At 37.8% G+C, this 14,620-nt stretch overlaps 1 protein-coding gene across 1 annotated transcript in view; it reads left to right on the forward strand.

The window, feature by feature from the left end:
* ADAMTS20 (ADAM metallopeptidase with thrombospondin type 1 motif 20) overlaps window positions 1–14,620 on the forward strand; it is a 169,808-nt gene that overhangs the window by 123,201 nt on the left and 31,987 nt on the right. The window contains exons 30-36 of the mRNA XM_035002841.1: window positions 4,253–4,426; window positions 4,502–4,672; window positions 9,571–9,771; window positions 10,320–10,449; window positions 10,664–10,758; window positions 10,844–10,938; window positions 11,459–11,592. Of these exons, the coding sequence (XP_034858732.1) occupies window positions 4,253–4,426; window positions 4,502–4,672; window positions 9,571–9,771; window positions 10,320–10,449; window positions 10,664–10,758; window positions 10,844–10,938; window positions 11,459–11,592 (1,000 nt within the window). The remainder of the gene's footprint in view (window positions 1–4,252; window positions 4,427–4,501; window positions 4,673–9,570; window positions 9,772–10,319; window positions 10,450–10,663; window positions 10,759–10,843; window positions 10,939–11,458; window positions 11,593–14,620) is intronic.

Consider the following 14,620-nt stretch of genomic DNA (forward strand, 5'->3'; position numbering starts at 1 on the left):
AACATACTGTCACTCTTACGAGGGCACCTAAAGTCAACAATTGTAGATTGCCATTGCATCACACATAGTAATGCATTCGATAGAAATGTCTATGTTTTACTGAATCCATTGCAAGCTGTTTATATTTTTAAAACGTATGTTGCATAAGTATAACATATATATGCATTTTGCAGCTTATGGAGCATAACAGAGTTTAGTTGATCATACATTAAATATGATGTAGTTGCTGAAATTACTAGCAACATATTAGGCTACATTATTGATGGATAGCATTCAAATCTTTGGCACGGATCCTGCTCACATTTTTGGAGCAGTGCCTATTCCAGAGGACCCACGCTTTAAGAAAAGCAATGACAAATTTCCCAAATCCCCAGAGAAGTACAATCAAAAGGTTACAAGTATTTTGTCAGGTCCATTGTGTTCTATTGCAAGTTGGAAAAGCCCTGATGATTATTGGCTTAAACTCAAAGACATTTCCTCTTTACCTAACAAAACTAGATCACTGGTTTTGGGTTTGATTCAGCTGCTTCATAATGTCAGAATGCTGGACTGGCATTTCTGCAATTTTATTGGTCAACTCCTATTGGTCAGAAAATAGCTCTCACTCTTTTAGGCCTTATACCTTCATACTTTCTCCCATGAAAGTGAATATGGATTTGTTCTGTGTTGGGAAGGAGGGCAGATTCTGGACCATGATAAATGTTTGAAGAAGAATATTTCAGCACAAAATAGCTGAGTATTCGCTAACCTTAGAGTCAACCAAAAATGGAATGACTGCTTTCAGGATGTAGTGAATGTACCCGCATTGAGGGTAGGAAAGTATGGGTAGGTTTGATGGCCCTTCGTTTACTATTGCTGTAAAAGGAATTTCAAAATTGAAGAGAAATTGAAGTTACATATTCCTAGAGTCTCTCCTAACTCCAAATGCTCTATCTACTATTGCTAATATTACTGCCTCACTATTGACTCACTTGAAATAAGGCACAGTTACAAATAACTATGAGGAAATCAAGACCTAAATCTTAATAAGAAATAAGAAATAATGCACCCAGAGAGAACATTGCATATTTGCATTTTAAATGATTTATGAAATAGCAGTTTGATGAACCTATTTTGACAATGCACATTCTAACATTTCTTTAAGCCTGCTCTCCAGTAGCTAAAATGTCTATAGTACCTGTGGGTTGGCTAGAATTCACCTTCTCCAATTCCACTGTCCAGTCTTTCAAGTGTCAGTCTGTGCAGTGTTCTAGTATATTACATGTAAATAGGATATTTGGCTGATTTTTCCCGTCTGAATTAAATTATGCAGTGTTGGTGAGTTAGTGTATTCAATCATTTGTGTTGTAATTATAGTCTCACATTACCTTCACATTAGATATCTGGATTTTTTAAAAATATAGAACATGCTTATTAAGTATGTAGTTCTATGAAGCTATTAAATAAGGGTGCATGTTTTAGAGTTAGAGGTGTACCTTGAGAATTCATGCTAGTAAGTCACTCGACTAAAGAGTGAGTAATCCTATCTTCACAGCATCCACCACTGTAGGGGGACCTGGCCGGGCAAAGATTCTGCTTTGGAAATATTGAATTTGAGGTACCTTTGACATATCAATGGAGAAAACACATGAAATTTCTGTAAATACATAGAACATTCTTGTAAACACATGCAAATGTAAATGTCAAAGTCAGAATTAGGATCAAGGCTGGAGAAAACAGATTTAGAAAACTGGTGCATAGAAGAAACTGCTCAGAGTACTCACAGGGTATAAAGAAAAGCAGGTTATAAACAGAATCCCAGGATATGCTAACATTTAAGGCTTAACTGAGAAAAAAGTCAGTAAAGGACTCTGAGAAGGAGCAATCTAAGAAGAGTAGAGTACCCGGAACCTGAGGAGATTTCAATCACAGAAGCCAGAATGGCTCCACATAAAGTGGTCAATGCTGCTGAATGTGTCCATGAGATTAAGAAAAGATTTGAAACGTTTTTGTTGGATCTGGCAGTTAGGGTTATTGATGACATTGGGTTAAGAAATATTTCATTTAAGCCATATATTCTCTTTTCTGTTCAAATCTAAAATTGCATCACTTTACTTTTTTGTACTCTTTTAAAAAAAAACCTGAAAAACAGAAAGTTACTTGTTTTCTTCCAAGCTGTAGACCATCTTTTTTTCCTTTTATGGAAGAGATCCACAATAGTAGTTACCCATGGTCACAGTAGATTTTTCTAAACATGTGCTATGACCAATAAACTATGGGGATTTTTGAATTTTAGAAAATTATATTTGTCTGCTAGAACTTCTTGCTAAGCTGTGTTTTGTGAATTATGTTTTTCCAGGAAATTTTTTTTTCAGGTTTAGAGCCAGGAAGTTTTCGAAATGTAGCTTATATTTCTGAAATTATCCCTGGAAAATGTTTGCAGGAGCCTTATTTTATAGGCTAAACATTTTCACAAGAGGTTCAGATAAGCTAAACTACCTCCAGACATTTTAGTCTACTTAACATTGTGCCCTGCATAAAACACATACTAAGTTATTTTTGTCTCCATACAATGGAGCTCTTTCTTGTGAAAACACTCAGTGGGGGCAAAATTCAACTGCCTAAGCATAAAATGAAAGTAAGTGTAAGCTATGTAGATAATACTGTTCTTCATAGGTTAAAAATATATATATAAATTCTCTTTCAAGTCAGCGATTACTGCTTATACCCATTGCTTATACCCACCGCTTATATTGCTTGTAATTGTAAATTTTCAAGTTCATTTAGAGTAAAATGCTACAACAGTTTGTACGAGGAATTCAAGTCTACAAGGTGAACCAAGTTCTTAGTTATTGTGGGATCTAAATATTTTTTCATTCATGGTAAATCCATATTCTGCCGATATACATTTATTGTTGTGGAAAAAGAAATTGGTCGCTCTGAGACTCCTGCAGAAATATAGAACTTGGTGAAGGACCTGATTTTTTTTTGAAGATTTATTCATTTATTTTCAAGAGAGACAGAGAGGGGGAGAACAAATGAGGGGAGGGGCAAAGAGAAGAGAATCTTCAAGCAGACTCCCCGCTCACTGCAGAGCCTGACATGGGGCTCCATCTCACGACCCTGAGATCATGACCAGAGTGGAAATCAAGAGTCAGATGCTTAACTGACTAAGCCACCCAGGTGCCCCAAAGGACCTGATTTTTTACCCTTACAGTATCACAGGGAACAACGATGAGACCACAGATATTCCTCAGTAGGACTTCCAATCCCTTCTGGAATCACAAGGGGTATAGAAAACCAAACTTGCAAATTAAATAAATACCCCTGGGCGTTCTCCACACTTTTTAATGTTGGCACCATAGCTTTTGGTTGTAGCCAAGCTCTGTTGTAAGATGACCTGGCATTCTAGAGCTGCAAAGGCCCTGAGAGTTTACCAAATCCTTCCCCATCCCCCTCAGCACAATGACAGCTCGGCGTCTGGAATCAGGAAGAACTGAGCTTCATCTTGCTAACCAGAAGCAGGAGCTCAGGCAAGTGACTTACCATCTCTGAGCCTCAGGTCCTCAGCACTGCTTGTCAGAGGTAGAACTGTTATCAAGAATAAATGTATGGAAGTGTTCTATGGAATTTTACAAATAATACAGAATCTTCTTTGTGCACATAAGAAAAATGAGACCTGGAGAGGCTAAGACAAGATGGTCTAAGTTTAGTTTATACAACCAGCTTCCCCAAGCACTTGTCCATTGACAGATAATCATGAATCAACAGATTAGCAAATATTCGGACCCCCAAACTGTAGTAGATGCTGCAAGTATAAAGATGAGTATAACACAATCTTGGAAATTTTTGTTCCTTCGAGGCAGATTATGCATATAGCCTAAGGATTTAAATGATGTTTTAAAGCAATGTAGCAGAATAGTTGCATTGTGCAGCAAGTTGAAAAGATATTAAGAGCGTTTAAGTCAGAATAGAGAGTTATCTGTTGGGATGGAGGGACTGATACAACTTGTCATATAACTTGTCATAGTTTCCATAAGGCTTAAGTAGGTATTGCAAAATAAAAAAAAATTATTTGCACATTTGTAAGGAGGCTTCACACTAGACAGTCTTAGAAAAATTCTAATTGCATAATATTTTCTATCTAGTACCTGATGTAATGTTAAGTTATGTTTAAAAGAAACAAGAAAATAGGCCATGGTACTATTTTACCATCTTTACGTAATTTGATATTTGTTAGCTAATTGTTCAAACCCTTTGGGCTTCTCTGTAGTGCTCTGTGACCTGCGGCGTGGGAGTTCAGCAAAGGGATGTGTACTGTAGACTCAGAGGTGTTGGTCGGGTGGCTGACGAAGTGTGTGATCCATCCACCCGGCCTTATTTTCAGCAGCAGTGTTGGCGTCAGGACTGCAAACAGTACCAGTGGGTAGCAGGAGAGTGGCTGAACGTGAGTACTGACAAGCAAACTTTCAAAGACACTGCCTGAAAGAATGTGTTATTCATTTTGTCATTGCACTTCTAGTGTTCAACATCATGTACCAAAACAGAAACACATCGGCAAGTGAAGTGCACCGATGCACAAAATGTTCACGTGAATGAGAGTTTCTGTGATCCTTCAACCAGACCTCTTTCAATCAAAAAGTGCAGGAACCCTTCCTGCAGGTATATTGTGGTAACAGGAGACTCATCACAGGTAAGGCAAAGAAAGAAAGTTAAGACATTTTGCTCCTGGGGAAAAAAAAAAAACCTGAGTCTCAAATTTGATGCAGTTGAAACTGGGTCTAAATTTGCATCTGGGGCTTGGCAGGGGGACGTCTGGGTGGCTCAGTCAGTTAAGCATCTGCCTTCAGTTCAGTTCACGATCCCGGGGTCCTGGGATCAGCCCCACATGGAGTTCCCTGCTCAGCCGTGAGTCTGCTTCTCCCTCTGCCCCTCCCCACTGCTCGCATGTGCTCTCTCTCTCAAATAAATAAGTAGAATCTTAAAAAAATAAATTTGAATACAGGGGCAGATAATGGTATGCATATCAATCTAGGGAATGGAACCACTGACAGTTGGATGGTGCAGAGAGAGTAATAGCAACATGTATGTTAAACTGTAGTTCAGTTCTGTTCTCGTTCAGTTCTGAAGTGTTAGTTGGGACCAACTGTGAAATCAACTACCAGGAACAGTTTGGCAAATTGGCCCTGAGGAGTTGCCTGCTTTTTAAAAACAGCTTTTTTGACACATAATTTACAAACAATAAACCACACATATTCAAAGTGTATAACTTGCTAAGTTTTGATGGGTGTACACACCCATAAAACCATTACTATATTCAAAATAAAGAGCATCTCCATCACCCCCAAAAGTTTCCTAGTGCTACTTTATACTTCCTTCCCCTCTCCCTCCCAACTATAGGTAACCTAATCTGTTTTTTTATGTTAGGGATCCCTCATTATATTATTTTGCATTTTCTAGAGTTTTGCATAAACGGAATCACACAGTATATACTATTTTTGGTCTGATTTTTTTTTAAGATTTTATTTATTTGAGAGAGAGAGAGCATGAGTGGGGTGAGGGGTGGAGGGATAAGCAGACTCCCTGCTGAGCAGGGAGCCTGATGCGGGACTCGATCCCAGGCCTCTTGGATCATAACCTGAGCCAAAGACAGATGCTTAACCAACTGAGCCACCCAGGCACCCCTGTCTAATTATTTTGATGATTTTACATATTTTGAGATTCAGTCAGGTTGTAGTATGTATCAATAGCTTATTCCTTTTGATTATTAAATAATATTCCAGTATATGGATAGCTTCCAGGGCACTAATCTTCTGTGATGTCTGATTTGCCATTAATTCCCATCCTCTCTATTTTTCTTAATCTCAGGCAGTGTAATATTTATCTTTAGAAGTTTGATTTTAGCTTTTTTAGTTCTTTCATGTCTCTACTTTTCGAATATGCTACAATTAGGAATAACTTTTTAATGTCTTTCTCTGCTAATTCTGACATCTATGTATGTACATTTACAATTGAGAGAATTTTAGTATACTCTCAAGTTTGTGCAACCATCACCATGATCTAATGCTAGAACATTTTATCACCCCAAGAAGAAACTCCATATATATTAGTAGTAACTTCTCATTTCCTTCTTCCCCTGAGTCCCAGACAACCACCTACCTATATTCTGCATCTATGGATATTCCTGCTCTTGGCATTTCATATAAATTGAATCATACAATATGTGGTCTTTTGTATATGGCTTCTTTCACTTAGCATGGTATTTTTTAAGGTTCATCCACGATGTAGTATATAGCCATCATTCATTCCTTTTTAAGGATGAATAACATTCCATTTTAGGGATATGCTACATTTTGTTTATTCATCAGTTGATGGATATTTGGGTTGATTCACTTTTTGACTATTCTGAATAATGTTGCTAAGAACATTTGTGTACGAGTTTTTTAATGAATGTTTTCAGTTTTCTTGGGTAAATACATAGAAGTAAAATTTCTGAGTATTATGATAACTCTTTAATCTTTTGAGGAAATTCGAAACTGTTTTCCACAGTCGCTGCACCATTTTGCAATCCTACAGATTTTACACACTCTTGGAATAAATCTCACTTGGTCATGGTGCATAATCCTTTTTATTTGTTTCTGGAATTGCTTGCTAGTGTTTTGTCGAGGATTTTTGTATCTACATTCATAAGAGATATGGGTCTGTAGTTTTCTTGTGGTATCTTTACCTGGTTTTCGTATGAGGGCTATAATGGTCTTGTATGATGAATTAGGAAGTATCCCTTACTCTTCTTTCTTTTGCAAGAGTTTTGGAAAGGTTAATGCTAATTCTTCTTCAAACATTTGATGGAATTTACCAGCAAAGATTCTGGTCCTGGGCTTTCCTCTGTGTAAAGTTTTTGGTTATTAATTCAATCTCTTTGTTATAGTTCTGTTCTTTCTCTCTCCATCCTAGAGTGTATTGTTGTTGCTGTTTGCTTGGTTAGTGATTTTTTTTTTTAACTCACTGTAAAGTCTGTATCCTTTGTCACATGTAGTCACTGAAGTTTTTGCTTGATTAATTTAATTGTGAGCTAATAATTGGATAGTGATTTCCTTACATACCTAGAACCAATCTCTAGCCTCTGCTAAGAAGCTCTGTATGTGTAGGCATGTTTAACACTCAGCCAGGGAGTTGACAACTCTTCCTTAAGCTTAATGTCCTGCTTTTGTGCATAGCTTGGATGTCAGTCAGAGATGAGAGTGTAGGCCCTTCCCAGGTGCTTCCTGGGCATGTGTAGAGTCCTGGACAGGTGCACAACCTTATGCATGTTCACATGTTTCTAGATTACTATGAATATATTGGAGCTTTTCAAAGCTGTTACAGACATTTCATTTCCCAGATTTTCCTTTTAAGCCTTTTCAACTAGCTTATTTTTTGCTCCATCTGTTGTCCCTGCTCTGGAAGCTGCAAAATTAAACAGTGGCCTTTAATTGGGTTCAACAAATACCCTTAGGGAAAACGCTTTTAGCACTGGGCAAGCTCTGAATCAAGTCAAATAAAGATAGTCTTGCAAGCAGGATTTTCTAGAAAACCATCAAACAGTTCAAATTATGACAATTCTATGGGAAAGAGACTTTGAAGGATGTTCAACCCAGTTCCACCTCTCTTGTGGCTGCCAGGCTGCTGGGTTTTGCCATGTTTGCAGGACTATTGAACCATGAGAGACGATGGACTCTGAAAAACAAACAGGGTTCTAGAGGGGAGGGGGGTGGGGGGATGGGTTAGCCTGGTGATGGGTATTAAGGAGGGCACGTTCTGCATGGAGCACTGGGTGTTGTACGCAAACAATGAATCATGGAACACTACATCAAAAACTAATGATGTAATGTATGGTGATTAACATAACATAATAAAAAAAAAAGGACTATTGATTTTGAAGGCTACTATGGAGCTAGAGAGGGAAGCATGCATATAGCGTGAGTCAAAAGACCACAAATCTCCCTCTTCATTCGGAGACAGCCTTGCTTTATTTTTATTTTTATTTTTTTAAAGATTTTATTTATTTACTTGACACAGAGAGACACAGCGAGAGAAGGAACACAAGCAGGGGGAGTGGGAGAGGGAGAAGCAGGCTTCTCACTGAGCAGGAAGCCTCATGTGGGACTCGATCCCAGGACCCTGGGATCATGCCCTGAGCGGAAGGCAGACACTTAACAACTGAGCCACCCATGCGCCGGACAGCCTTGTTTCTTAAATAAATACTTCCTGGATTGCTGCAAGCCTTTGGTTAATTTTCAATGTTCTGGGAAAGTTAATTCGACAAATTTTGCCAGTTTCTTCATTGCTTTTATGGAGGAAAGAATTTTCAGAGGCCCTTACTTAGTTTTTTCACTCACCTTCTTGGTCTGTTTTGAGAGATGGATTTTTCTCCTCATTATGGGTTATATTTTCCTGCTTCTTAGCATGCCAGCTAACTTTTTTTTTGCCAGCTAATTTTTTGATTGCGTGTTAGACATGAATTTTTATCTTTTTGGCTATCAGATATTTTTATTCCTATGCATATATCATGAGCTTCATTCTGGAATGAAGTTATTCTTTCTGGAACAGTTTGATCCTTTCTTGCCTTGCTCTTAAGACTTGTTAGGTCGGATCAGTGCATTATTTGTTCTAAGGTTAATTATTCCCCTCTTCTGTGGCAAGACCCCTTTGAGTATTCTACCTATTATCCCATGTATATAAAGTTTTCCAGTCTGGCTGGAGGCAGTTGGCATTCTATTTGGTCCCATGTGAGTACCAGATACAGTAATTTCTGTCTTTTGATTGGTTCATTCTTTAGCCTCACTTGGTGTCCTCACATGTGTGTATGCACTGGTCAGAACTCTGCTGTCCCCTTGTGTTTCCTTTTCTTGTTCCAAGACCTGGAAGCTCTCTCAAGGTAGCAGACTGGAGCAGTTATAGGAGCACTTGTTTTATTTCCATCTCCCAGGTATCATTTTATTGCCTAGTGTCCAGTGTCTGAAAAGCCATTGTTTGATATATTTTTTCCAGATGTTTTTATTGCTTCAGGTTAGAAGACAACTTATTTCTTGTCACTCCATTATTGCTGGAAGCCAAAATCTGTTTGCCCATTTTTTGATCTTTAATTGATGTCTACATCACTTACCTATTTTAGTCAAATGGTATTATACATCACATTATATGGTTTAAGATAAATGTATGCTGACATATATAGTTACTAGTAAGTTAAGGCTAATAACTATTCTTTATTTCAGGTAAGAACTCATAATATGTTCCATTTCTCTGAAGTTGTGTCTACCAGAGATAAAGCTTCATCCAATTAAACTATTCTTAGCAGTGTAATGGAAAACAAAACCAAAAAACATAGGCACTACAAATAGACAGTCTAGCATGAATCTGCATCCTTTCCATTTACTGGCTCAACTCTGGAAATGTTACCTAATGTCTCTGAATATTTGTTTACTCATCTATAAATTGCGCTAAAGAATAAGATTATTATTGTGGGGATGATATAGCCTAGTGTATAGGCAAGTAGTAGGCTCTAATTAAGTTTAAGGGCTTTTTCTCCCCTTATAATTGTGTATTTTTCAGTGTGCAGGTAACTGTGGATTTAGTTACCGACAAAGGATTACATATTGCATTGCAATCTGGCCTACTGAGAAATATAAGCTTCATCAACTTTGGCCTATAGACTATCAAGAATGTCCTGTGCTGCCTTCTCCTCAGGTTTACAAATGCAATTTTAGGAACTGTTTGCATGTGGCCACTTGGAAAGTGGGGAAATGGAGCAAGGTTAGTATATAATTATGAATTGAAAGTCTTTTGAATGAGATTTTCTAGGTGTAGAATGCTTGGTAATCTGCATGTCTAACTAGATCTCAGAGTTGTCTCCTACCCCTTCTGTCTATAAAAACCACTATCAGTTACTTGTATAAATATTTCTTTTTCTATGCTTCCTATAATCTGCTTATAAGCAGGGACCATAGCTCATAACTTATTTCTGTTCCTCTGAGAGTCTTTCACAGTGGCTTGCATTTTGAGTAGATGCTTAAGAAATATTTATTGGTTAAGTAAAGAAGTAAATAGATCTAACGTATGAGTAATGAAAGTTGTTGGCACTATATTCCATTTCCAATTTGATAGAAAGCAATGAATATTGCATTGCAATCTTAGCATATAACAATGAGAAAAACTCTGTAGTCTTAATAATCATCATTAATTAATGCATATCAGGCGATGCCTGGGTGACTCAGTTAAGCTTCTGCCTTTGGCTCAGGTCATGATCCCAGCGTCCTTTTAACCATTATATACTTCACCGCCAAACTGTACCCTTTTCACAGTGTTCAGTGACTTGTGGAGCTGGGACAATGGAGAGAAGAGTAGAATGCATGGCTGAAAGTGGCTGGTCCAGTAACTTATGTTTAAAGCGTTTAAAACCAGATGCTCAAAAGAAATGTTACGTCAATGACTGTAAGTAATAGACTTTAAAAATCTACCTAGTACCTAAGTGTTCCTAGGAAGTTTTCATTAAAATTTGAAGGTAAATATTTGTAGCAGTCATATGCTCCACAAAACAAGATGTTTGTTTTTTCAGAGTAGATTAATATTTGTGTGACTGAGCTAAATTCATGCTCTGTTTGTAATTTGTTCATTGTCCATAAGTTGTATTCACTTGTCCTTGAAGGTAAAACATTTACCAGCTGCAAAGAAATCCAAGTGAAAAACAACATTACCAAGGATGGTGACTATTACCTTAACATTAATGGGAGAATACTAAAGGTATTTTGAAAACAGTTTGCATTTGATTTTAACATTGGCTGTTGACTGGAAAAAGCTTTTCTAAATGTTCACATTTTCCCTTTAGATCTATTGTGCAGACATGCACTTGGAAAACCCCAAGGAATACATATCATTGGTCAAAGGTGAAGAAGACAACTTTTCTGAAGTGTATGGTGTTAGGTATGTGATTTTTGGCTTATCTGTGGATTTTTATGGTCCATCAAGAGAATTAGAAGTTCCAGCTTTCAGAGTGACACTTGGGTGTCTCACAAGTGGGACAAGTAATTTAGGAGCATGTGGACATATTAGGACCTAAGCCAGATGTTGTCCATGTCTGTTGAATACAAAGGACTTGAGTATTAACATGTGCTCACAGAGAGACTGACTAAGAAGAATACTGAGGGTGAGCTGTGAAACAACAGAGAAGAGTTTAAGAGCTAGGTGTATTTTAATAGAAATAAAGTTAATACTAGTAATAAAATCTAGGAGAACTATAGCTGAATTATTTTCCATAAACCATTCTTGAACTTCCCATTGAGAATTATATGTTAATCTTGAGTGATTTTTACTTCTTTCTCATTTAACTTACTGACACTATCATACTGAAGAGTGTATCTTCTCACTTCCAAAGTTTACCATTTATCTACATGATGGGGGAATTACTACATCTAATACTAAAAATATTCTAATGTTGTTTCAGACTACAAAATCCATATGAATGTCCTTTTAATGGAAGTAGGAGGCAAGACTGTGTGTGTAAAAATGACTACCTGGCTGCTGGGCACACTGTTTTCAGCAAAATAAGAATTGATCTCAATTCCATGCAAATTAAAAGTAAGTGCTGAATCTCTAAAATAGAAAGTTTCTATTTGCTAATGAAATTCTAACAATAAGTTGGCATATGTGGTAACCAGGGTAGAGAGAAGGGCCTAGCATTGTACAATAATTACTTAATTTTTTAAAAAGAACTTATTGGGTACATAATTCCTTTGCAATAACAGGGACCCTTAATAAAAATGTAGTGGTAATGACAGTGATAAGATGCTGCCTTTCTAAGATATAAGCCTCTACCTTAAAATCCCCAGTTACATTAAGGACAAGGAAGTTAATATCCTCAATATAGTTGTTAAGCCTTTTGCAGGGTTTAAAGTAATAATTAACATTAGTTTCAGTTCACAATTTGTCAAGTATTTTCCCATAAATTGTCTCATTTGATCTTTTTCTTTTCTTTTTTTTTTTTAAGATTTTATTTATTTATTTGACAGAGAGAGACACAGCGAGAGAGGGAACACAAGCAAGGGGGAGTGGGAGAGGGAGAAGCAGGCCTCCCATGGAGCAGGGAGCCCGATGAGGGGCTCAATCCCAGGACCCTGGGATCATGACCTGAGCCGAAGGCAGACGCTTAACGACTGAGCCACCCAGGCGCCCATACCTGGTGCCTTTCTAGGAAGTAATTCAGAGTATAATAAAATCAAAACATATTTATGGAAGCTAATATACACTGAACATGATGCAGCATTTCATCCTGGAACTTGCATACCTACAAGAAAAGGCAATGAAGTTCATTTCAGAAGCAGAAACTCTATATTGCAGTTGAATCACCAGTACCTAGCATGGTCCATAAACTATAGAAAGAAACAAAAAATTTATTGAGACAGGGAATGCATGAGTACATAATCTCTATATCACAATCACATGATGATGAACTGTTATTGTTAGTAATAATAGCTACCATTTACTGAACACCCACTGTTACTGCATCGGGGAAGCATTATACTGTTATGTTTACGACTCTGGAGTTAGACCATCTGGGAGTAAATTCTTTGCATCCATTTACCAGTTACATGACCTCGGAACCATCTCTTTAAGCCTAAATTCCCCAATCTGTAAAGTGAGAAGCTGCCTCTCAGGTGTTTTTTCTTTCTTCTTTTTTTCTTTTTCCTTTCGGTTGAGGATTAAAAGATAATACTTGTAACATACCTAGTAAGTGCCTTGCATATAGTAAATGCTCGATAAATGCTGGTTGTTACTTAATAATGTATGTTGTAGCATTGCTAAGTACATAAGGGGAACTTGGTAACTTATTTGCTGTTTATTAAGCAGTTATATTTTGTTATTTTATCAAACAACTGCTATTTGCCAGGCATTAGGCTGGGCCCTGAGAATACAATGTATACATTTTCAACTCTCTGGTCTCTCTTTTCTTTCCTCCAGTTTGGGTGGCAAAAACCCGGTCTTGATTAAACATTTCCCCTGTACTGCACTTGCAACATGAAACATGAGTGTAGCCCCTTATATACTGCCCTTCTGACTGATCTCCCCTTAAATGCATGACTACTAAGCTACATGCTGCTTGGGTAATCCTGTTGCCCTTCCCTAGTTCATTTCCACCCCCACACCCCTAAATGCCTAACTAACACCTTCTCCTCTAGCTTCAAATTTCTAAAATTTCCAACACTTCCACTTTATCTACTCATTGCTGATGATCTTGCTTCTTGTCTCACTAAGAAAATAAAACTACCGGAAGAGCTTTTCCACAACCTACCACCATCCCATCTACAAGCTACCCAAATCTTCACCTACAGACTTTTCCTTCTCTCCTGCTTACTGTGGGTGAACTATTCCCACTCCCACCTAAGGCAACCCTCTCTTGTTCTTTAGTCTCATCACTTTGTACCTATTCGAGAACATTTGCTCAGCAAACTGAACACCCACTGTTCCTGCATTGGGGAAGTTTCGAGAACATTTGCTCAGCAAACTTTCCCTTCCCTCTTAAATGACCAATTCTACCTCCATTTCTCGAAATCCAGTGACAAGTTCTTGGTTTTCATCTTACTTGATTCCTGTCCTGGACACTTTCTCCTGTCTTTTTCACAGTTTCTCAGCTTGACTGGTTATTCTTCATCTTCCACAACACTGAATGTTGAAGAGCTTTAGGACACAGATCCTTTTGGGAATCTCATTCTATTTATAGATTTCAAGGGATGGTCCCAAATGTATATCTTCAATTTGGACTGTTACTCTAAACTCCAATATTCAGCTCTTGACTCAGCAAATCCACATGAATGTCTAATAGGCATATCAAATTCAATGTATCCAAAACTGTACTTTCAGTATTTCTTCTCACATCCACTCTTTCTATCTCAAATTTTTATCATTTCAGGAAATGGCACATATAATCTCCTAGATACTCCAGCTAAAAATCTAGCAACAGCTTAGCTCCTCCCTTTCTCTCACACCTACATGCAATCCATCATCAAATTCTGTCAGGTGAATCTCTAGCATACATGCTACTATGGACTGAATCATGTCTCCCAACATTCATATGATGAAGTCCTAATCCCCAATGTGATGATATTTGGTTATGGGGAGATAATTAGGTTTAGATAAGGTCATGAAGGTGGGGCCTTCCTGATGGGATTAATGCCTTTATCAAAAGGGGAAAAGACACCAGAGCGCTCTCTGCCATATGAGGAGACAGCAAGAAGGATGACCATCTGCAAGCCAGGAAAAGGGCCCTCACCAGAATGTGACCATACTGGCCCACTGATCTCCCCCTTCCAGCCTCCAGATCTTAGAGAAATATATTTATGTTGATTAAGCCACAGTTCACAGTGGTTTGTTACGGCAGCTTGAGCTAAGACACATATCAAATATCACTTTCTCACTACCTCATTGCTACCACCTTCATCTGAGTCCACACCATTTCCCCCTGGATTATTAAGCCAACTAAAATTGTAGAATTCCTATTTCAGTATTGTACCACTCTCCTGCCTCCTGACCTACATTCTCAACAGAGAAGCCAGAGTAATCCTATAAAACATAAGCCACATCATATTTTATACATTTCCATATTTCATCT

This window comes from Mirounga leonina, unplaced genomic scaffold (genome assembly GCF_011800145.1).
Source record: "Mirounga leonina isolate KUSES-001 unplaced genomic scaffold, KU_Mleo_1.0 Mir_126, whole genome shotgun sequence".
Classification (NCBI taxonomy): domain Eukaryota; kingdom Metazoa; phylum Chordata; class Mammalia; order Carnivora; family Phocidae; genus Mirounga; species Mirounga leonina.